The sequence below is a fragment of the Rhinopithecus bieti genome, unplaced genomic scaffold (assembly GCF_001698545.2).
Source record: "Rhinopithecus bieti isolate Rb0 unplaced genomic scaffold, ASM169854v2 scaffold_14229, whole genome shotgun sequence".
In the NCBI taxonomy this organism is placed as follows: Eukaryota; Metazoa; Chordata; class Mammalia; order Primates; family Cercopithecidae; genus Rhinopithecus; species Rhinopithecus bieti.
The window spans coordinates 938198-962415 of record NW_016807978.1 but is presented as its reverse complement, the minus strand read 5'-3'; the positions used below and the strand labels follow the sequence as shown (position 1 = coordinate 962415).

Below are 24218 nucleotides of genomic sequence, written 5' to 3'. Positions count from 1 at the left end.
AAGACTCCATCTCAAAAAAAAAAAAAAAAAAAAATCACACTCTTTGTTGAGGATCAAATTACACCATATATTTGAAAACTATTTAAAATGATGTAATTATTATTGTATCTTTGTCTTCCTCAACTAGAATACAACTTCATGAGATTAGGGAAAATGTCTTGTTTTCTTTCTTATCCCACATAGTACTGTTATGTTTTGTAAGAAGCATATTCTCAGCAAATTAATATTGAACAATAAAGTTTTATAGCTAGAGTATGAGAATTAGCCCTCATTTTCTATATACACACTGAGTTGCAATCACTTGTCTTTCTGAAGAATCTGGATTGGCTAAGCTCACAGGTATTGCACTTGGAAGCTGACAAAACCAGCATGCTTGCTTTGGTTCAAATGGAGAACAGTCATCCTAAGTGTTGTTAAATACACACTTATCTGCCTGATTTATCTCCTATGCATCACCTTGTGTAGGACATCCCTGGTTTAAGTTTATTTCTGATATTCCTAGTCCTGGCATATCCTGTCTAGTTTTTTACTAGACTTTAAACTTTAAGGCTGCCATTTACAAAATTGCCAATTTTATTAAATTGTCTTTGAAATCCAAGATTTAAGCATTTTTCATACTTTCACTGATCTCAACTTTTTTTGCTTAGCACTTGAGATTGTTGTGTATATTCTTATTTTATGAAAAATATTACAGTGAGGTAACGTATTTTCTGAAAGTCTATCGTTTATTAATAGACATTTCAAATAGGACATTTGGGACTAATTTTTTATTTCTTTTTTAGAGAGGTTTAAAAAGAACAGTTCATATCAGTGTAAGTGATCTTTTAAGGAACAGTCTGATACTTAATTGTGTTTACAGAACTCAACGCAGTATGAATGGTCCTTTTGCTCCCGGGCTAGAAGTCACTTCTAAGCTATTTGTAGTATCACATGATGCAAAGTTGCTCTTCAGCGCTGGATACTGGGATAATAGCATTCAAGTGATGTCACTTACAAAAGGCAAAATTATCTCACACATCATCCGGCATATGGGTAAGCATTAGCTTTTTTTCCAAAACACTCAAAATTTTATTTTTTTCTTAACTGTAAAAGTAGTACATGCTCCTCGTAAAGAGCATTAAATTTTACCTTTTAAGCCTAGTGAACTTTTTTATTGTGTAAGATTATAAATATATGCTTTCTATAGGAGTGCCTCATGTATTTTGGGTATAATAAAGCACCGTATAAATTAAATAACAGCTTCATATCATCTGGAAATGTTAGGCTAAGTTTTTTTTTTTTTTTAATGAATGATAAAAGTAAGAATTTTAAGACAAAATGGTAACAAAATCTGCTGTCATTAAATAAGACATCAACTGCCCTCTTACTATGTTAACAGTTAAACATGAGAGTGATAAAATTGTTGAATGTAGTTTTAATCTGCTACTTCTTAGTGTATCAATCTTTAATATAAGAATAAAACATTGAGTAGATTTTTTTCTAATAAACCTGTTAGGGAAGGAAAATGGAGTCTGCTGCTAATTCTATTTTTTTTTTTTTTTTTTTTCTTTTTGAGACGGAGAAGTCTTGCTCTGTCGCCGGGCTGCGAGAGGCAGTGGCCGGATCTCAGCTCACTGCAAGCTATGACCTCCCAAGCTTCAAACGCCATTCTCCTGAACCTCAGGCTCACCGGGATAGCTGGGGACTATAGGCGGAGACCGCCACCTCGCCCAGCTAGTTTTTTTTGTTTTTTTTAGTAGAGACAGGGAGTTTTCAACCCGGTTAGCCAAGGATTGTCTCGATCTCCACTGACTACAGCGTGATCCTGACCCCAATCTCGGAGCCTCCAAAAGGCTGTGATTACAGGCTTGAGCCACGCTAACCTGTGCTGCTGCTATTCTGTAGACAGTCAATCCATAAGATATCACTTACCTCAGCTGCTGTTCACAGTTTAGGAAAAATATATTTGTATCGTGAATTTATAGTATAGTACGTGCAGTTTTTCCAAGGACATATATTCTATAGGATTACAGTTCCCAATGGCAGTAGAAGGTGAATGGGGATGAGAAGGCAAAGAAGCATATGAAAATTAACTGGGGGTCTATCTCAAACTATCTAACCTCCTCCCAAGATTGTGGTGGTCATTCCCCACACCGCATGTCTACTTCTCATGCTCAGAGAAGGGTGATTTCAGAGAAAGCTCTCCGAGGTGATTTTGATTCTGCTGCTTTCCTATGGCTCTCTTCCCCAGTGCTTTTCCAGTACCATGCCTACATTCCTCCCTGTTGGCATAACTGATTTAGGAATAGTTTGAACATTAACAAAAATTGCTCTTAAAGTTCTATTTTAGCAAAATGAGGCATTTCATTTTATTTCATTCCTTTTCTTACAGATATTGTGACTTGCTTAGCTACAGATTACTGTGGAATACATTTGATTTCTGGTTCCAGAGATACTACATGTATGATATGGCAAATAACACAACAGGTAGTCACACATTTAAATGTTCTTGATTTAGATCAGAGATTCACCCTGAAAATACTAGCAAAATGTTCTACTAGGACCTCGAATTGTTTTCTGGCAGTGACTGAGCTCCTTTGTATTCTTTTTACCCACATTTTGTCCTATCCAAGTCACCACATTTTTTCCTAGGTTTACTGTCTGATTCATTACCTTATTCCCTATTGCTTTCCAAAGATTCTTCCTTCTTACCTCTCCCAGGAAAACAGTAATTATTTTTATTGTCTTTTAGCATAGTAACATTTTACTTTCTTTCTTGTGGGACTACTAGAAATTATAGATTTATGGTTTTCATCAACCTGATTGCATTCTTATAATAATATGGGTCCAGGAAGTATCGTTTTTGTTAAATAACTTCTGTTTTCTTTTTTTTCTTTTTTTGAGATGGAGTCTTGCTCTGTCACACAGGCCGAAGTGCAATGGCATGATCTCAGCTCACTGTAGCCTCCACTTCCCGAGTTCAAGCAATTCTCCTGCCTCAGCCTCCCATGTAGCTGGGATTACAGGCACATGCCACCACACCTGGCTTTTTTTACTTTTTCTTTTTTCTTTTTTTTGTATTTTTAGCAGAAATGGGGTTTCACCATGTTGGCCAGGCTGGTCTCAAACTCCCGACCTTCAGTGATCCGCCTGCCTCAGCCCCCCAAAGTGCTGGGATTGTAGGCGTGAGCCACTGCGACCGGCCAGCTTCTATGTTTTCTACATTGTCTTAACAGGCTCTCTCCCACTCCAAATTTATAAAAGGTATCTAGAAATTTTCTTCCATTTAAAAAACCTAGCTGAGCGTGGTGGGACATGCCTGTAGTCCTAGCTATAATACGTGGGAGGCTGAGATGGGAAATAAAGAAATATTATAATCTTTAATTTATTGATTGATTGAGCCAGGGAAACAGAGGCTGCAGTGAGCCGAGATCCTGCCACTACACTCCAGCCTGGGTGACTGAGCAAGATCCTATCTCAAAAAAAAATTTGTTTTCTTCTAATTTTTTTTGTTTTATTTCTTATATTACAATCTTTAAATTATTGATAACTTATTTATCTATATTGGATAAGGCTTTGTTTACTTCTGAATAGAAAGCATTACACTTAAAGTGTAATGGTCTCAGCTAGTCTTATATAGGTATTTATTCTTACGTATGAACTTAAGCTTTAACCATACCCTCTTTTGTTTTTTGTTTTGTTTTGTTTGTTTTTTTGAGACAGAGTCTTGCTCTGTCACGCGTCCTGCTAGAGTGCAGTGGCGCGACCTTGGCTCACTGCAGCCTCCACCTCCTGGGTTCAAGCGATTCTCCTGCCTCAGTCTCCCCAGTAGCTGGGACTACAAGCGCACACTACCACGCCCAACTAATTTTTGTATTTTTAGTAGAGACAGGGTTTCACTATGTTGGCCAGGACGGTCTCAAACTCTTGACCTCATGATCCTCCTGCCTCGACCTCCCAAAGCACTGGGATTACAGGCGTGAGCCACTGCGTCCGGCCCCATACCCTCTTTTTTTAAAAAAAAAAAAACAACTCCATTTTAGTCTTACTGAAATTGTATTCAATTTATGTGTTAATTTGGTTTGGGATTTTGTTTTGTTTTTTGTTTGTTTGTTTTTGAGGTAGGGTCTCACTCTGTCATCCATGCTGGAGTGCAGTGGCACAATCATGGCTCATTGCAGGCTTGACCTCCCAGGCTCAAGCAACCCTCACTTCTCAGCCTCCCAAGTAGCTGGGACTCCAGGCATGCACCACCACGCCTGGCTGGTTTTTGTATTTTTAGTGAGACAAAATGATTGTCTCTGCCATGTTACCCAGGATGGTCTCGAACTCCTGGGCTCAAACGATCTGCCTACCTTGGCCTCCTGATAATTTGGTATATTTTTATAGTTATTTATTTACAGAAATAGGAAGTGTCTTTCCATGTTTGTTTCAGGTCCTTTTTATGTCCTTTGATAAAATTTCTTTCTTTTCATTTAGATCCTATACCTTGTGATACTTACTTCAAATTATCATGTTTTCTATTACTATTTTTAGTGGGGTTTTAAAAATCATTTTCGTTTCTGATTATTGTTAATATAAAGAAAAGCTATATAGTGATTTGACTGATTTCTGTACAATTTTCTTATATCCAATTACTTTGCCAAATCCTCTTATCAACTCTCATGGTTATTAGTATTTCTTGGATTTCCTGAAAATAAGATAAGGTAGATAATACAATCATGTGATCTGAAAATAAAAGTGATTTGCTTTATCTTTTCTAATATACTAATTATTTCATTTTCTTACCATATTACATTATTAGCTAATACAATAAGGTAAGCAGAATTATAGTGAGCATCCCCGCCTTTATCTAATTTTGATAAAAATGCCTTCCCAATGTTACCATTTAGTATAGTGTTTGCTGTTAGGTTTCACTAGTTGTGTTTTTCACATTAAAGTGAAAACACTGCCATTATTTTTTTCTTTTGGTAACTTTATAGTTTTAATGAAATTTCAAACTTGTAAAAAATTTGCAAAAGTAGTATATTGTGTATCATGTGTCTTAGCAGTCTCTTTTAGTATCTCCCTCTTACAACATCTTATTTTTTTTAACCATTTAAATGTTGGAGATATCATATGCCTATACCCCTAAATAGGTCAGTGTGTATTTTCTAAGAACAAAGACAATCTTGTACATAAACCCAGCGAAGTTACCAAAATCAGAATGCTTAACATTTATAAAATACCATTAGCTAATCCACAGTCCATGTTCTAATTTTGTATTTCCAATAATGTTCTTTACAGCTGTTTTTCCCCATTTATCTTATTTATAGTTTTTCTTTTACCTTTTCTTGATGTAATGTATTATGTATGTTGAGAAATTTCCTAGGTTTGAACCATCCTTGAATTTTTATAATAAACCCACATAATTTATGGTATATTGTTATTACACTTTACTGATGTATCTTATTAGCTAGTACTTTAATGATTTCTCTACTCTTAAGTAAAATAGATATTTTTGTTCTGTCTTTATCATGTTTAGTATGGGGATATGCAGTCTTTACCAAATAAATTTAGGAAGGGCTCCTCTTTCTCTAGAACTGGAATTACTTCCATAAGGAATTACCTGAGTTTTAAAAGTTAAATATAGTGCACTAAGCACTCAGACTGATACTCACAAGGGAAGACAAATGTGTCACAGGTAGCAGAGTGTCAAGGGGAATTAATGCATGCCGCATGGAACAGGTAGAAGGTCTGGGCAGAGTTGTCTAGGATAATCACAAATACAAATAGCAACTATTCAAATAAAACAAATAACATACAAATGTGTATGCTAAAGACAAAGCATGCTAAAGACATGAAGAAAGAGTCTTTCTTCTGGAAGATGACTCAGAGAGCAATTTTTGCAATACAATTGTGTTATTAGGAAAACATAAGAATGGCAGTTCAATAAAATGGAAGATTAAAGATGAAATGATAAAATAACATTATAAGATGAAAACGAAGGTTGCAGAAGAATCAAGCTGAGATTAAAACCAATACCATTACATGCCCCGTAAATATATATACCTACTCTGTACCCACAAATGTTTTTTCAAAGGGCTGCAGCCAAGACCTATAAAAAAATACCATTACAAATGCAAACAAACCTAAAGCAGAAACTGCAAGGAAGAGATTTGATGTGGCTGCAAATGAAATTAGTAGCATGGAAAAAAAAGATGTAATCAAAATGAATGCCAATAAAAAAGTAACTTTAAAGCAGTTAGAGAAAGAATGATAGCTATAAAAATCAAAGACAGTCAGCATGAAGAAAATTGATGTCCCTGAAGCAGCGATCCCAATAAATGGAAACATTATTCAGCCAGGCATGGTGGCTCATGCCTGTAATCCCAGCACCTTGGGAGGCTGAGGCGGAAGGATTGCTTGAGTCCCGGAGTTCAAGACTAGCCTGGGCAACATGGCAAGACCCTCATCTCTACAAAAAAATTTTAAAAATTAGCCAGGCATGGTGGTACATTCCTGTGGTCCCAGCTACTCAGGGAGGCTAAGGTGGGAGGATCACTTGAGTCCAGGAGGTCGAGGCTACAATGAACCATGTTCATGCCACTGTACTCCATCCTGGACAACAGAATGAGACCCTGTCTCAAAAAAATAGTTATTCAGAGTTACAACACAAAAAGTTTATTTGAAGTTAAGGAAGAATAAATCTGTAGATTAAAAGGAGAAATAACATACTTGGAAAAATTAATCCAAGACTGTCAACACTGCAACAATTTATGTTAAGGTTTTGAGCTTAAAGTTTTTGAGATGGAGAATAATTCAGAAATCCAAGTAGAAATGTAAGCATGAGTACTATTATGAATAGACTCAGTGGTTGTAACTAGTTGCAATGTTAGTTTGTGATTAGAAGGTTTAAATGCAATATAAACCTTATGAAAAACAGGAAACAAGAAACCACCTTTACCTTTGCTTTTCTCTTTTATTATTAGGGAGGTGTTCCTATGGGCTTAGCATCTAAACCTTTTCAGATTCTTTATGGACACACCGATGAGGTATTGAGTGTCGGCATCAGCACTGAGCTAGACATGGCAGTGTCGGGATCAAGGGTAAGATTTCACCTTTAAGAAATACTTATCAATTTATCTACAAATTTATTACCAACATTTATAACTAAAATGTTTTTCAGAGGAATTGATAAAAGTATAGAAATGTTATACCATATTTGTATAGTACTTTGCAAAAGTAAAATAGACCTTGCAAAATAAAAAACTGAATGCCATTTTGGGATTTTATTCATTTTATTATTTAAGGGAAGAGGGCATTCTAGGAAATAAAATACTATTTGAAATTTCGAAGTTGGAATTTTTCCTAAGGTGCATATATCCTTGATGGAATAATCATGTTCTTGGTTCCTTTCCCACATTTCTTTATCTGGCCCACTCTACTTTTATTCCTTTTTGCTGTTGTTTTTCTTTGTCTTTTCATTTTCTGATATATTCTGTGTGTAGGATGGAACGGTGATTATACATACCATTCAGAAAGGTCAGTACATGAGGACTTTACGACCACCTTGTGAAAGTTCTCTGTTCCTGACCATTCCTAATTTGGCTATATCTTGGGAAGGACATATTGTTATCTACTCCAGCATTGAAGAAAAGACCACCCTCAAGGTATATGACCTTTTATGCAATAGAGGTAGACTCCCAATAGCGTATCTTTCCTTCCCCACATTATAGAGGAGGTTTATTGAAGAAGGAAAGAACACCATATTTTAAAAGGATGTTTTCTTTCATCATTCAGTTGTTTGTTTCTTAACATTAGATGGACTTCTACCACAATCGTAGCCTCACATTAGTATTTTATTATTGGGATTTTTATTGACTTGTATAATATATGATTTCAGAATAATTTCTGATTATGTAGGATTTTTTAAGCTTAAGTGGAAATTGGAAATGATAGCCAACTGAAATTCCTTTTGCATAAGGCAGGATATAAATAAACAAGCCCTCAATTTTGTGTTTGTTTCCTTTCAGTGACATCACTATTTATTTAATTAATATATGTGTATATGTGTGTGTATGGGTGTGTGTGTGTGTGTGTATATATATATATTTTTTTTTTTGAGACGGAGTCTTGCTCTGTCACCCAGGCAGGAGTGCAGTGGCGCTATCTTGGCTCACTGGAAGCTCTGCCTCCTGGGTTCATGCCACTCTCCTGCCTCAGCCTCCCGAGTAGCTGGGACTACAGTACAGGGGCCCACCACCACACCTGGCTAATTTTTTTTTTTATTATTATACTTTAAGTTCTAGGGTACATGTGCATAACGTGCAGGTTTGTTACGTATGTATACTTGTGCCATGTTGGTGTGCTGCACCCATCAACTCGTCAGCACCCATCAACTCGTCATTTACATCAGGTACACCTGGCTAATTTTTTGTATTTATAGTAGAGACGGGGTTTCATTGTGTTAGCCAGGATGGTCTCGATCTCCTGACCTTGTGATTCACCCGCCTCGGCCTCCCAAAGTGCTGGGATAACGCGTGAGCCACCACGCCTGGCCTATTTTTTTTTTTTTTTGGAGACGAGAATCTCGCTGTGTTGCCCAGGCTGGAGTGCAGTGGCACAGTCAGTGATACAATTATAGCTCACTTTGGCCTCAAACTCCTGGGCTTAACTCATCCTTCCACCTCAGCCCCCTCAGTAGCTGGGACTACTGGCATGTGCTACCACACCTGGCTAGTTTTTTTTAATTTTTGGTAGAGACAAGGTCTCCCTATGTTGCCTAGGCTGGTCTCAAACCTCTGGACTCAAGCGATCCTCCTGCTTTCGACTCCCAAAGCACTGGGATTACAGACATGAGCCACCATGCCCAGCCTAAGCTTTTTCAATATTAGGAATTTTTGGGGGCCGGGAGTGGTGGCTCACACCTGTAATCCTGGCACTTTGGGAGGCTGAGGCTGGTGGATCATCTGAGGTCAGGAGTTCCAGACCAGCCTGGCCAACATGGTGAAACCCCCATCTCTTCTAAAAATACAAAAATTGGCTGGGCATGGTGGCGCATGCCTGTAGTCCCAGTAACTAGGGAGGCTGAGACAGGAGAATTGCTTGAACCCGGGAAGCAGACGTTGCAGTGAGCCGAGATTATGCCAGTGCACTCCAGCCTGGGCAACAGAGCGAGACTCCATCTCAAAAAAAAAAAAAGAAAAGAAAAAAAAGGCCAGGCATGGTGGCCCATACCTGTAATCCCAGCACTTTGGGAGGCCGAGGCAGGCAGATCGCGAGGTCAGGAGATCGAGACCATCCTGATTAAACAGTGAAACCCTATCTCTACTAAAAATAAAAAAAAAATAAATGAGTCGGGCATGGTGTTGGGCACCTGTAGTCCCAGCTACTCAGGAGGCTGAGTTAGGAGAATGGTGTGAACCTGGGAGGCAGAGCTTCCAGTGAGCCAAGATTGCGCCACTGCATTGCAGCCTGGTCGACAGAGCGAGACTCCATCTCAAAAGAAAAAGAATTCTTTTCTTTTGTTTTAAGAATGTAGGGTTTTGAGGAGGGCTGAATGAGATTTTAATTCTTCGGAGAGAGTGAGATTTCTCTTTTAATATTTACTTGGCAATCTGATTTGAAATAACTTTAATAATATTGTCTACACACTTGGTCTTTAAATATAGCCATATTTTTATCCCAGAATTTTAAACCAAATAATTATTCTGTTATAGTCAGAGTTTTAACTGGTAATATAAAAACTCAGGTTTTATTTGAAATTGTTAAATTTTCCTTAATTCTTTGCAGGATAAGAATGCATTACATCTGTTTTCTATAAATGGCAAGTATCTAGGGTCTCAAATCCTGAAGGAACAAGTATCAGATATATGTATAATTGGAGAACACATTGTCACAGGCAGCTTACAAGGATTCCTGTCTATAAGAGATCTCCACAGGTAAGTAATAAAAACCAAAGAAGTATCACTTATGAAAAGGTGGCGTACTTCTAGTCTAGAGTGAAAATCAGGATCTAAGATTTTTAATCTTTTGGTTTATCATTTATTACAAAATTTGTCTTTTAGCGAGTATAAAAAATTGGAGAAGCTAAAGTGTTCCTGGACTCATAAATGAAGTATATATATACATTTTTTATTATATAGAAAATTTTACATTATATATATTTTACCACAATTAAAAAATTTTTTAGGCGGGGCATAGTGGCTCCTGCCTATAATCCCAGCACTTTAGGAGATCAAAGAGGGAGGAATGCTTGAGCCCAGGAGTTTAAGACCAACCTGGGCACATAGCAAGACCTCATCTCTACTAAAAATAAAAGCTTTAAAAATTAGCTGAGCATGGTGGCATGTGCCTGTGTTCCCAGCTACTCGGGAGGCTGAGGTGGGAGGATTGCTTGAGCCCAGGTCACGGCTGCAGTAAGCTGTGATCATAGCACTGCACTCCAGCCTGGACAACAGAGCAAGACCCTGTCTCAAAAGAAAAGTTTTAAATATGTAGAGCTAGAAAAAAATGTTTATAGTACCAAGTCTGAATTATGGATTTGGAAATTTGTCCAAATAATGGTTTGAATTTTTATAAAGTTTTTTAATTGTAGTAAACTAAACTAGAGTATATTTAACATATTTATGCATGTGTGTGTATAAAATTGGTAGAGGGATCTGTTTTCATTCAATCTAGTGAAGGAGAGAGATACTGGAGTAGTGGATATGTGTTTTTGTTTTGTTTTGTTTTGTTTTTTGAGACTGAGTCTTGCTCTGTCACCCAGGCTGGAGTGCAGTGGCATGATATTGGCTCACTGCAACCTCTGCCTCAGGTTCAAGTGATTCTCCTGCCTCAGCCTCCACATTAGCTGGGAATATAGGTGCATACCACCATGCCCAGCTAATTTTTGTATTTTTAGTAGAGACAGGGTTCCATCTTGTTGGCCAGGCTGGTCTCAAACTCCTGACCTCAAGTGATCCAACCACCTCAGCCTTCCCAAAGTGCTGGGATTACAGGCATGGGCCACTGCACCTGGCCCGAGATTTCTGGGCTTCTTATCCACCTCTCACTTATGAATCAACAAGGCGATAAGCATGAGAGTGCCTAGGTGCTGTGATGCTTACTCATAATAATGGTTTTTAAGGGGTTTAAGACTAATTGGAGGCTGGGTGTGGTGGCTCACGCCTATAATCGCAGCACTTTGGGAGGCTGAGGTGGGTGGATCGTTTGAAGTCAGGAGTTCAAGACCAGCCTGGCCGACATAGTGAAACCCCATCTCTATTAAAAGTACAAAAATTAGCAGGATGTAGTGGCAGGCACCTGTAGTCCCAGATACTCAGGAGCCTGAGGCAGGAGAATCACTTGAACTCAGGAGGCGGAGGTTGCAGTGACTGAGATGGCACCACTGCACTCCAGCCTGGGTGACACAGCAAGACTCCGTCTCAAAAAAAAGACTAGTTGGGGAAATATCAATATTTGTGTACTGTTGTGAACAGTTTAAGAGCTAAATTAGGCCGGGCGCGGTGGCTCAAGCCTGTAATCCCAGAACTTTGGGAGGCCGAGACGGGCGGATCACGAGGTCAGGAGATCGAGACCATCCTGCCTAACATGGTGAAACCCCGTCTCTACTAAAATACAAAAAACTAGCCGGGCGAGGTGGCGGGCGCCTGTAGTCCCAGCTACTCGGGAGGCTGAGCCAGGAGCATGGCATGAACCCGGGAGGCGGAGCTTGCAGTGAGCCGAGATTGCGCCACTGCACTCCAGCCTGGGTGACACAGCAAGACTCCGTCTCAAAAAAAAGACTAGTTGGGGAAATATCAATATTTGTGTACTGTTGTGAACAGTTTAAGAGCTAAATTATATGGTCCCAGTTACATGTACAAGAAGTTTTAAAGACATTAAGGATTAGCACGGATCTGAGTAGTCAGAGGAGTCTTGATGAAGGATTAGTAGGAATTAAATGGACATGAAAAGACAGGGAGGGCCTTCTTTTGGAGATGGAGGTAGTCAATATGTGAGGAAATAAAGCACAAAGACATAGGAACAGCAATGAACATGGTGTGTGCTGTGCTGCATTTCAGGGATAAGATCAGAGCAAGACTAGAACAAATGCCCACTGAGAGTCTGAGGCTCAGAGAACAGTGACTGGTACAGGAGCTTTATTTCTATCTGTTTTAGGAACAACACTAAGGATAAGAATCTAGTTAGTATCCATATAAAATCCTGTCTAACTGTTGTGTTCCTTACTTTGTCTCTCACCTTCCCTCTAATCTCTCTAAAGGGAACGTAAAGACTATTTACCTTAGATAAATGATGAATGTAATAATAAGATGTAAAAACTGAAGTAATAATAGAATGGGTTGGAAAATTGAAAAAAGAGTAAGATTCTCTAGAAAGTCAAGAAAATGTTTATATTTTAGGTTCATGGTTGCTTTATTGATGTTTGATTATATATGTTTAGAAGAAAAATAGACGTCAACAATAGAGAAAAGATCTGTTTATCAAGTGTTTTTAAGTAATGCTATAAATACAGGCCCTTGTGTGAGTCACTTAGACTTTCTGGACACAAGTTCCCACATCTGTAAAATTAGAATCCCGAACTAGATGAGCATTAATTTATTTTCCAGATATAAAATTCTGTGAATTCATTATAAATCCATGTAATTTTGTCTGTATTTTTATTTCTCTTCTAGTTTGAATCTCAGCATCAACCCATTAGCCATGCGACTGCCTATCCATTGTGTTTATGTAACCAAAGAATGCAGCCATATTCTTGTAGGTTTAGAAGACGGCAAATTGATTGTAGTGGGTGTTGGCAAGCCTGCTGAGGTAAAACCTAGCATCAGTAATTTCATTTCTCATGCTGTTGGGGATTACTTTGGTTCTCCTTCATTCCAACTGATTGAGAAAGTCACCATTAGGGATAAACAAATTAAAACCAAATTTGATTTTTCAAAAGGCAGTAAATAAAAAGAGGATAAAGTTATTATTCAAAAGTGATGTTTATATTATTATTGAAAGCCCATCTTTGGCAATTCTATCTACCACTCTATAGGAATAAGAAAATTCATTTCTTCCAAATCTAGATCTAAGACCACGACTTAGATTTTCAATACATAAGAGCCTTTACAAAAGAATGAAATATAGGCTCAAACAATAAAACTACTTTAACAAATACTCATCATAACTATATGTCATTCTTTTGTAAAAGCATCATTTTTTATTTGTAACTACAAATATCCCCATATAGTGTGCTTATTCTCAGTGAGTTTCCTATAGTTAAATTTACTTGCTAATGATTTATCAATTATTAAATATTCAGGTATCATAAATCTAACTCTTGCTCTTAGGAAAACTATAGTTATACTCTAGTAACTTACTGATTCTTCCAAATCATGTTATTACATAGTTAAATTAAGCATTATAATTTTTTTAAGTCACTGTTGGTATTTTCTGAGAAATCTAACAATATGGGATCTGTCGGGGTTATTTCAGGGGAAGAAATTACTGTCACACAGTCAGTGGCTATAATAACCTGTTAAAGATCGTAAAAAACTGTTTTATAAATATTTGAAATTTCTTTAGTCATTATGCTTTTTTTCCAGCATATTATTTTAACAAAAACAGTGTCATTAAATTAATATTATTGTGGCTCACGCCTGTAATTATTACGGTGGCTCACGCCTGTAATCCCTGTACTTTGGGGGGCCGAGGCAAGCGGATCATTTGAGGTCAGGAGTTCGAGACCACCCTGGCCAACGTGAAACCCCATCTCTATTAAAAATATAAAAATTAGACAGGTGTGGTGGCATACGCCAGTAATCCCAGCTACTCGGGAGGCTGAGGCAAGAGAATCACTTGAATCTGGGAATTGGAGGTTGCAGTGAGCTGGTATCACGCCACTGCACTCCAGCCTGGGTGACAGAGCAAGACTTTGTACTACAGTGTAGAATATGAATTAGATCCATATTTAGTTATGAAAAGATATTTCTATTTCAAGATCTATTTTTATCTAAAACATCAAAATCTTGATTAATATATATTTTTAATTGTGTACCAGTTTTCTATGTTATTCTATTAGAGTGAAAATCATATGTAAAAATCAGGTAAGATAGTAGGGCTTTAGAAAATACATCTGTAAATGTAACTGCAAAACAAGCATGCCAAAGCCACTAGTACTTTGTATAAAGCTTCTCTTTTATACTCCAATAAATATATCCTAGAAAAGCAACCATTAGGCCAGGTGCAGTGGCTCACGCCTGTAATCCCAGCACTTTGGAAGGCCGAGACAGGCAGATCACAAGGTCAAGACATCCTGACCATCTCCATCTCCGTCAACATGGTGAAACCTCATCTCTACTAAAAATACAAAGATTAACTGGGTGTGGGCCAGGCGCAGTGGCTCACTCCCATAGTCTCAGCACTTTGGGAGGCTGAGGTGGGCGAATCACGAGGTCAAGAGATCAAGATCATCCTGGCCAACATGGTGAAACCCTGTCTCTACTAAAAATACAAAAAAAAAAAAATTAGCTGGGCATGGTGGCGCGTGCCTGTAGTCCCAGCTACTCCGGAGGCGGAGGCTGAGGCAGGAGAATCGCTTGAACCAGGAAGGCAGAGGTTGCAGTCTGGTGACAGAGCAAGACTCCATCTCAAAAAACAACAGCAACAACAAAAAATTAGCTGGATGTGGTGGTGTACGCCTGTAGTCCCAGCTACTCGGGAAGCTGAGGCAGGAGAATCACTTGAACCCAGGAGGTGCAGGTTGCAGTGAACCGAGATCGTGCCACTGCACCTCCAGCCTGGCAACAGAGCGAGACTCCATCTCAAAAAAAAAGAAAAGTGACCATTAAAAAAGGTGGCAGGCCGGGCATGGTGACTCACGCCTGTAATCTCAGCACTTTGGGAGGCTGAGGTGGGTGGAGCACTTGAGGCCAGGAGTTTGAGACCAGCCTGGGCAACATGTTGAAACCCTATCTCTACTAAAAATACAAAAATTAGCTGAGCATGATGGTATGCTCCTGTAGTCTCAGCTGCTCAGGAGGCTAAGGTGGGAGGACTGCCTGAGCCCAGGAGGCAGAGGTTGCAGTGAGCTGAGATTGCACCACTGCACTCCAGTGTGGGCAACAGAGTGAAACCCTGTCTCTAAAAAAAAGGTGGAATCACCATTAAAAAGTAGATTGCACTTGAGAAAGTAATTGCAACAAACCATAGGGGTTTTTTGCCCCACCTGGATGTATAAACACTTTTAAAGGACATTTATTTATTCATTGATTTAATTAGTATTTGGTTAATATTTATTACACACTGGGAAGGATGGTAGGTGATGCAAATTTAATGGTGAACGAAATGCAATTCCTGCCTTCAAGAGGCTTATGCTCTCCTTGTTTTCTACATTACTTTTTATCATTCTCTTGTTAAATATTATTTTTTGAAAGTCTTAAAATATTTTAAAATTTCTTTTCATCAAAACTTTATTTTACTTTCTTCTTATACTTATGATTGGCGTTAACAGTACTGCAAATTCAAGAAAAGAAAATCTCCAAACCTGTGTGTCTTGTTTTTTGTGGTTTTTTTTTTTGTTTTTTTTGAGATGGAGTCTTGCTCTGTCGCCCAGGCTGGAGTGCTGTGGCCGGATCTCAGCTCACTGCAAGCTCCGCCTCCCGGGTTCACGCCATTCTCCTGCCTCAGCCTCCCGAGTAGCTGGGACTACAGGCGCCGCCAACTCGCCCGGCTAATTGTTTGTATTTTAGTAGAGACGGGGTTTCACCGTGTTAGCCAGGATGGTCTTGATCTCCTGACCTCGTGATCCACCCATCTCGGCCTCCCAAAGTGCTGGGATTACAGGCTTGAGCCACTGCGCCCGGCCAACCTGTGTGTCTTGTTAGCGAAATTAAGAATAATTTTGAGCCAGGTGTGGTGGCTCACACCTGTAAACCCAGCACTTTGGGAGACTGAGGTGGGAGGATTGCTTGAGCCCAGGACTTCACCAGCCTGGGCAATATAGTGAGATCTCATCTCCTCAAACAAATAAAAAATTAATTAAAATTTAAAATAATAGTTTTGAGAAGCTGATTTTGATGAAGTAATACATATTTTTGATAATTTATAAAATAAAGGAATTTGGTAATTTTGACATAACTGGGCTATTAATTGTTTAAAATGTACACATTGACATTAGACCCAAGACAAAATAAGCGTAAAAGTCTTCCATTATTATTATTGTTATTATTATGTGTGTATGTATATGTATGAGAGAGAGACAAACAGAGTCTCCCTGTGATGCCCAGGCTAGAGTGCAGTGGCATGATCTCGGCTCACTGCAACCTCTGCCTCTCAGGTTCAAGCAATTCTCATGCCTCAGCCTCCGAAGTGGCTGGGATTACAGGCGTGTGCCACCATGCACCATACTGGGCTAATTTTTATATTTTCAGTAGAGAGGGGAGATTGCCATTTTGGCCAGGCTGGTCTCGAACTCCTGGCCTCAAGTGATCTACCTGCCTCTGCCTCCCAAAGTGCTGGGATTACAGGCATGAGCCACCACACCTGGCCGTCTTTCTCTATTGTTAATAACCTTTAAAGTGTTAATAATTCTGCTAACAATTTGTTTCTTTTCACTCTGCAAAATCAGTGTCTTATATATCATTTTAATTTTTTTCTTAATATTTATTCTTCATTTCTTTGGATTACTTTACACAGATGCGTTCAGGTCAGCTTTCTCGAAAATTGTGGGGATCAAGCAAGCGGCTCAGCCAGATTTCAGCTGGAGAAACTGAATATAATACTCAAGATTCCAAGTGACTGTTACTTCATTTTTCTGTTATGGTTACTGAAACCTGATTTATTGCTTTGTCGCTTTAACCACATCTCTCAACTCTCTGCAATGTTGCGAGGCTTTTATCCCTGAAAATCATTTACAGATAACCACAATTTGCTGTGGTATATAAACTAATTATTGGTCTATACTAAGATGTATTTGAGAAAATACATTTGATTTGATTTAGTGGCCCATTCCTAAAGGTCATTGTATCCATTTTTAAAACAAACCTAAAATGAGAAAATTAGGTTTAATTTGTTTGTTATTCCAAATGATAAAATTTAAGATTTTTCTAATAAAAGAGTACAGATAATGGGACAGTTGAGAGAGATGGCTTTAAATACATTCTTAAGTAATCATTTTCCTATTTACTGACCACTGTAATGAAAACATATCAATTTATTTGTGGAACTCCTGATTGGGGATAATATTTTAAAGGTATCTGTTGCACACTTGGATTTTCAAAACTCAGTAAAAGTTACAGGTTTGCATGGTGAGACTAAAATAAGAATATTGAAACTGGTACATTAGCTAATTCTACTACTACTAGCATGTTACTAATGAGAAGTTACTGAATTCTATTATTGTCCTTAAATAATAAAAATTGAGTAGAAAAAAGTGGAACTAGAGATATATTTTACAGATGTATTTCCTTAATGATATAATTAAGCAAAAGTGCTAATTGTGATTTTGACAGTTGGGTCTTTTAAGTAGCATTTGCAACACAATTTACATTTGCGAAGTTCAAAATTTCTTGACTCTTTCTTCACCAAGCAAATAATACCCAAATATGTTGAATTTTCACTTAGAATATCTGTGTGATTGATGAATGAATTGAAAAGATATGCATAACTTAAAATAATCATTTATATACAGTAATTTAAAATTTTCTATTTCATGTTTTATGATTATAGCTAATTTTATTATGTAATGTTAAATGTTAAGTTGTGCTTGATTATTAAGATCTTAAAGTAAAAGTCTGATTAATTTGGAATTCAAAGACATTGTTAAACTTAGATTTTTTGTAAGGTTATCTTTTGAGTTGGGTCAGAGAGCTTTTACAACTACCAGTGTTAATAATCTGAGATTTCATGTGTTTGGGAGAACTTGTGAATCCCTCTGAAACTGTGCAGAGATTTTGTATGTTAAATGCATTTTCAGGAAGGAATGGTTACATGGCTTTCTTTAAAGGGATCTGTGACCAGTAATAATAATATTTTTTGTTCCACAAATCATAGATGTCCTTATATCCAACTGTCTTCTCAGTTGAATTTTAAGAGAAATTTTTCCTTTGCAATTTCGCTTTCCTGTTGACCACAGTATCCAGTGCCCTTTTCTTTATAATCTTTTGAGTGAGTAAAAAAATTTAAGAAATAAAGGATTCTGTTTAGGGAAAACTTTTGAGTAGATTTGATTTGATTTGCGTCAGGGACTAATAAAAATGCTATAGAAGAATTTTCTTTCCACATAAGTAAAAATTCCTCTGTTTTATTAACGAAAAAATACCTATCGTTTTAGGTAAAAATAAAAAACTCTGAAATAAACTGGTTACAACAATTTTAAAATAAGACATTGTTAAATTGTCCAAAGTGTTTTTCTTAAAGACTTCAGGAAGTTTGTATTGAAAGAGTCTCAAATAAGTTCAATACAATAATTATGAGCATAAATGAGATCTTGGCCTTCCTTATCATTTGTTTTATTTTGGGGGGTGGGGGATGGGAGGTCTTCAATCCAGGCCCATGGTACCACCGTGGGCTATCTTTTTTTATCTTACAGTTTTTTAGGACATTTCAAGTCGGTCAGACCTAACATGATTGATTTTTAGTTTTTTCAAATTCTGATTTTTAAAGAAACTTTTTCCTAAATCAAACCTACTAAGTTTTATTTTCATATTTATCCTTGTTTTAGTAAAAATTGCCTTCTTTATATTTTAGGTTGCTTCAATACTGAATTTTGAAAATTATTTGGATGCTTATATGTTTTCTAAAACTTAGATATTAGAAAAAAATGCCTAAGTTTATGCATTTACTATGCTGCTTTTTAGATGGAAGAAATAAGCACGTTTTTTTCTTTTATAGTACAAAATAGTTTTGTTCACAATAAATGATATCTACCTGACTAATATAGATTTTGTACAGGGTAGTGGAATTATTTTTCATTATTGCTTTTTCCTAAAAAGTGAAAATCCAGAATTATGTGGGCCCAGGTGGTGGCCTCCATGTCTGCTCAAAATCCCAGCACCATTTGGGAGCTGAGTCAGGTGAATCACAAGGGTCAGGAGTTTAAAGCCAGCCTGGCCAACATTAGTGATAACTCTCTCGTCTCTACTCTAAATATATAAAGAGATTAGCCAGCATGGTGGCACGTGCTCCTGTAGTCCCAGCTATCGAAAGGCTGAGCAGCGCAGGAGAATCACTTGAACCCAGGAGGTGGAAGTTGCAGTGACCTGAGATTGCACCACGCACTCGCAGCATGGGCCGGCAGAGTAAGACTTTGTCCCAAGACAAAGGAAAAAAAAAATGTGGAATTTAGAGAAAAAATTTGAGAATACTAGCAACAGTCTAGAGAAATGGAACTTAAATTTCTATCTATCAAAATAGCAAACAACTATTAGCTGAATAATATATTACTCATTTAAAGCGTATAGCCTACTGAATTAAAACTCCACTAATAAATAATTGGATAGAAGTACTTTTGAGGATTGCTGGTATATTAGATGTTACCCATAGAAAATTAGTTATATATTATATAAGGAAGAACATGATACAGTAATATTAGAATGAAATTAACAGGGTGGACATGCTTTTTTTTTTTTTTTTTTTTTTTTTTTTTTCTTTTTTTGAGACGGAGTCGTTGTCTGTCGCCCGGGGCTGGATGCAGGGCCGGATCTCAGTCTCATGCAAGCTCGCCTCCCGGGTTCACGCCATTCTCCTGCCCTCAGCCTCCCGAGTAGCTGGGATACAGGCGGCCCGCCACCTCTCACCGGCTAGTTTTTTTGTATTTTTTTTAGTAGAGACGGGGTTTTTCACCATGTTAGCCACGGTCTCGATCTCCTGACCTCGTGATCCGCCCGTTCGGCCTCCCAACAGTGCTGCGTATTACATGGCTTTGAGCCCACCGCCGCCCGGGCCAACAGGGTGGACACATTTCAATTGGTGAATACTGAGTATCTTCAAGTTGGCTCTTACGAAAGTACATTTATTGCCGGTGTGTGGTGGCTGCATGCCTATTAATCCGCAGCACTTTGGAGGGCCGAGGTGGGAGGATCCACAAGGTCAGGATCAAGACCAGCCTGGCCGACCTGTAAACCCCATCTCTACTAAAAATAGACAAAAATATAGCTAGGTGTTGGTGGTGGGCGCCTGTAGTCCCAGCTACTCAGGAGCTGAGGCAGGAGAATCGCTTGAACCCGGAGCAGAGGTTGCAGTAAGCCAAGATGGTGCCACTGGCACTCAGCCTGGGCATACAGGGGCGAGACTCCGTTCTCAAAAAAACAAAAAACAACATGAAAAAAAAACTGTTACCTTTGCAGAAATTTTATATGCGATTTTGGTTTCTTTGATACTGGTGATGACGAAAATAAAATCTCAGCATCCTGGTGGATGAGGGAAGATTTATTCTATTTATTATTTTTATTTATTTTATTTATTTATTATTTTTTTTTTTTTTTTGAGGACGGAGTCTCGCTCTGTTCACCCTGGGCTGGAGTGCTGTGCGGATTCTCAGCTCACTGCTAGCTCCGTCTCCGGTTCAGCGCCATTCTCCGCCTCAGGCCTCCCGAGTAGCTGCTATACGGGTCCTGCAGCTACCATCGCCCGCTAGTTTTTTGTAGTTTTTAGTAGGGACGGCAGTTTTCACCGTGTAGCCAGGATGGGTCTCGATCTCCTGACCTCGTGATCCGCCCGTCTTCGGCCTCCCAAAGTGCTAGGGTCATTACAGGCTTGCGCCCAACCGCGGCTTCTTTGGTCTTTCGATAGGGAGAGATTTTAAATGATCAGTAATTATTTTTACTTTGGAAAGTGAGGATCAAGTATCAAAACATGTAATGCTGTGCCACAGTTAGAGATTAAAAGGAGCTTTATTAAAAATATTTTTTACATAAAACTGTTTTTCAATCAGTTATTCTGGACATTACTCAGATTAAAATTGGAAGAGAGAAGTGAAAAAATAGATCAGGCATACAAATCAGGAAACTGTATAAACATAAAGTTGGCAGTTGTTTTGTCTTTCTTTTTAGCCTTGAAGGCCTCAGTCATTATTTAAGGAAAGGTTAAATACCAAAATAAAATATGTTATACTTTTTTTTTGGGTCACAGTGCCTGCATCCTGCCTTTGTAAAGAAAACAATACCAAGTGTCATTTCTGTCTTAGCAAGGAAACACCAATAGGTTCCTTTTTTTTTTCTATTTAGGGCATATTAAAAATATCCTTCAGGAGTACTTGTATTCGAAAATCAACATTTATGTCTTCTGGAAAAAGAATAAGAGAAAAATTCTCTCGAATTTAGAGTTCAGGATTTGAAGGCTGAATCTTAACCTGAGACATTTTATATTTTGCTGTGAAAAGAGTGGGTCAGAGGGAAACTGCTTAACTTGGATACAGATTTTTATGTAATAATGACTACGAAGATATGACCTTTGCCTTTCATATGTATATTTTATGATTACTACTAAAGAATCACTGAGGAAATCTTGTTAATAGAACTTAAGGAAGTTTAGCTCCTTTTATATATTTATAAATATGAGTAGCATTATCTTACCACCTTCATCCACTGAAAAGATGCAAGGGTCTACATAGGACTATATTAAATATAAATATTATAATCTAAAATAAGTATATGTAATATTATGGTATGTCTGTTGGGAGCATATGTGTGTAAAATTGGTCTTTTCAAATATATATATTTAAGCCTGTCTTCTAGAAACAGGTTCTTGAATGTATCTTTAGGATACAGTTTTTGACTGGGATATAAGAAATGAAACATGTTTGTTTGTTTCCTTTTTGTTTGTTTGTTTGCATCATCAGCCATACTCATGGCTTATCCTACGCATTGTTCCTCTCATCAGCTGAAACGGTTTCTCCCCAATAAGTGAGCAATCTTAAACATTTTCATCACTCTTGACAAAATCCATTCTCAATACTTTTTGCTGAATCAGTATATTGTATATACTCAACGTATTATTTGTTTTAAACTTGACTCCATCCAGAGCATTGCTATGTAGAGTTTTCCTGTGTTTATCAGAGTCGTGTGGTATTTTTCTTGATGACATTAGGCAACAATATAGTGTTATCACTCATCATTTTTAATATGATTTAAAATGTGGACCACAGCCTGCCTTCTTTAATTTAAATCTAGGCCAAGCATGGTAGCTCACTCCTATAATCCCAGCACTTTGGGAGGCTGAGGCAGGAGGATCACTTGAGCCTAGAGCAAGACCAGCCTGGGCAACATAGTGGGCCCCCACCTCTACAAGACATTAAAAAATTAGCCATGCGTGGTGGCAAGCACCTTTAGTCCTAGCTACTCAGGAGGCTGAGGCGAGGGGATTGCTTGAGCCTAGAGATCAAGGCTGCAGTAAGCTGTGATTGCACCACTGCACTTCAGCCTAGGTGACAGAGTTAGACCCTGTCTCCAAAAAAAAATATTTTTTTAATTTAAGTCCAGCATTTTCTAGGCCAGTGGTTCTTAGTGGATATTGCAGATCAGACTTCTCTATGGAGTTTATAAATATACAGATATCTAGGCACTGCTTTGGACTTCCTGAATCTCTTTACTTGATATTCTTGGTATTTAAAAATTATGTCTCAGGATTATTATGTTATATCTTAAAATTTTTTCCTGTATAGAAATTTGTCCATTTATCTTTATAAACCAGATCCAATATTCAGACTTATTTGAAAATTGGCTTAATCATTATCCTGAGAGACATTTTGTCTAAAATTTGCTTGGAATGGCTTTATTATCTTTGTTTTGCCTGCCACAAAAACAACCAAATTTCCTTTCAATTGAATTATTTTTATCATGAACTCTCTTTAGACTGTTCACATTTGAAAATTATAACTAATATTTGCCTCCAGAAAAGTACATCTGTTTTTAATATTAGTTCCTGGTGACTTTCAGTGAATGTTTTGCAAACTTGAATTAGGCAACATTTTGAAGAATAAAAAACATGACTAACATGCTAAATTTAAAACATAAAAGTAGACCTCTTATAGCCTTCAAGCTTGTAATCAATAGAATTTTCCAAATTAAAAGCATTGGATAAATTAATACTTCCAATGACTTTTGCAGGTACAGCTTCTGTATAGAAATAATCTTTAATTTTTTATAGGTATAACAGAGAATAAAGCATTAACAGATGTTTAATTCCAAATAGGAAATAATTCTGTTTTCTGTGTTAAGAAATGTAAGGCCAAACTAGAGTATAGGAGTTACTTGATTTTCTTCTGCATAAAAATCTCATTTAAGGCCGGGCGCCATGGCTCATGCCTGTAATCCCAGCACTTTGGGAGGCCGAGGCGGGCGGATCACAAGGTCAGGAGGTCATCTTGGCTAACACAGTGAAACCCCATCTCTACTAAAAATACAAAAAGACTAGCCAGGCACAGTGGCGGGCGCCTGTAGTCCCAGCTACTCGGGAGGCTGAGGCAGGAGAATGGCGTGAACCCGGGAGGTGGAGCTTGCAGTGAGCCGAGATGGCGCCTTGGCAACAAAGCGAAACTGTCTCAATTTAAAAAAAAAAAAAAAAAAAAAAAAAATTTAATAGTGTCTGTATTATCAGATTCTTATTTGATTATAGTAATTCATCAGACACATCTCCTTCCTTTGGTGGTTATCTCATTGACATTTGTCACACGTGAGGGATTTTTAAACACATTGCAGGATTTGGACCTGTAAAGCCAGTGGCTTTAGTGATAAGTAAAAGGACACATTCAACAATAACAATATTTATCTTTGTCTTAATGCCCATAATCTTATGAACTGAAAATTCAGAAGGAAAGGAATAAATAGAAAGCTACTAATTCAGTATTTGTTTTTCATGGTACGGTTTTCATGTTTCCCTGGAAACATAGTTTGCAAATATAACAATAATAGTAATAACACAATTTTGTTATTTAAAAAATTACCCATTCGTTTTTCAAACTTGACTGTTAGTGGAGGCGTGTGTGTGTGTCTGTGTGTATGTGTGTTTCCACCTATATAATGGCTGTCTCATTATTTAAATTAATTTATAATTATTTTTCAGTGTACAGAGTTATTAGCTGCTTGTAATGCTGTTACAATGTAACATTGTAATGTAAGATGAAGAAAAATTAGGGTTTAGGTGGGATTTTTAAAAATTTATCAATTAAAAACAAACTACTTTTGGCCGGGCGCGGTGGCTCAAGCCTGTAATCCCAGCACTTTGGGAGGCCGAGACGGACGGATCACGAGGTCAGGAGATCGAGACCATCCTGG

The 24218-nt window shown here is 37.7% G+C and overlaps 1 protein-coding gene across 1 annotated transcript in view; it reads left to right on the top strand.

Moving 5' to 3' along the window:
* Positions 1-18326, top strand: part of NBEAL1 (neurobeachin like 1) — a 209236-nt gene extending 190910 nt beyond the window's left edge. Inside the window, 7 exon segments of the mRNA XM_017884366.1 lie at positions 860-1032; positions 2372-2466; positions 6951-7067; positions 7470-7631; positions 9754-9902; positions 12639-12774; positions 16642-18326. Of these exon segments, the coding sequence (XP_017739855.1) occupies positions 860-1032; positions 2372-2466; positions 6951-7067; positions 7470-7631; positions 9754-9902; positions 12639-12774; positions 16642-16743 (934 nt within the window). The 3' untranslated portion in view covers positions 16744-18326.
* The last annotated feature ends 5892 nt before the right edge of the window (positions 18327-24218 follow it).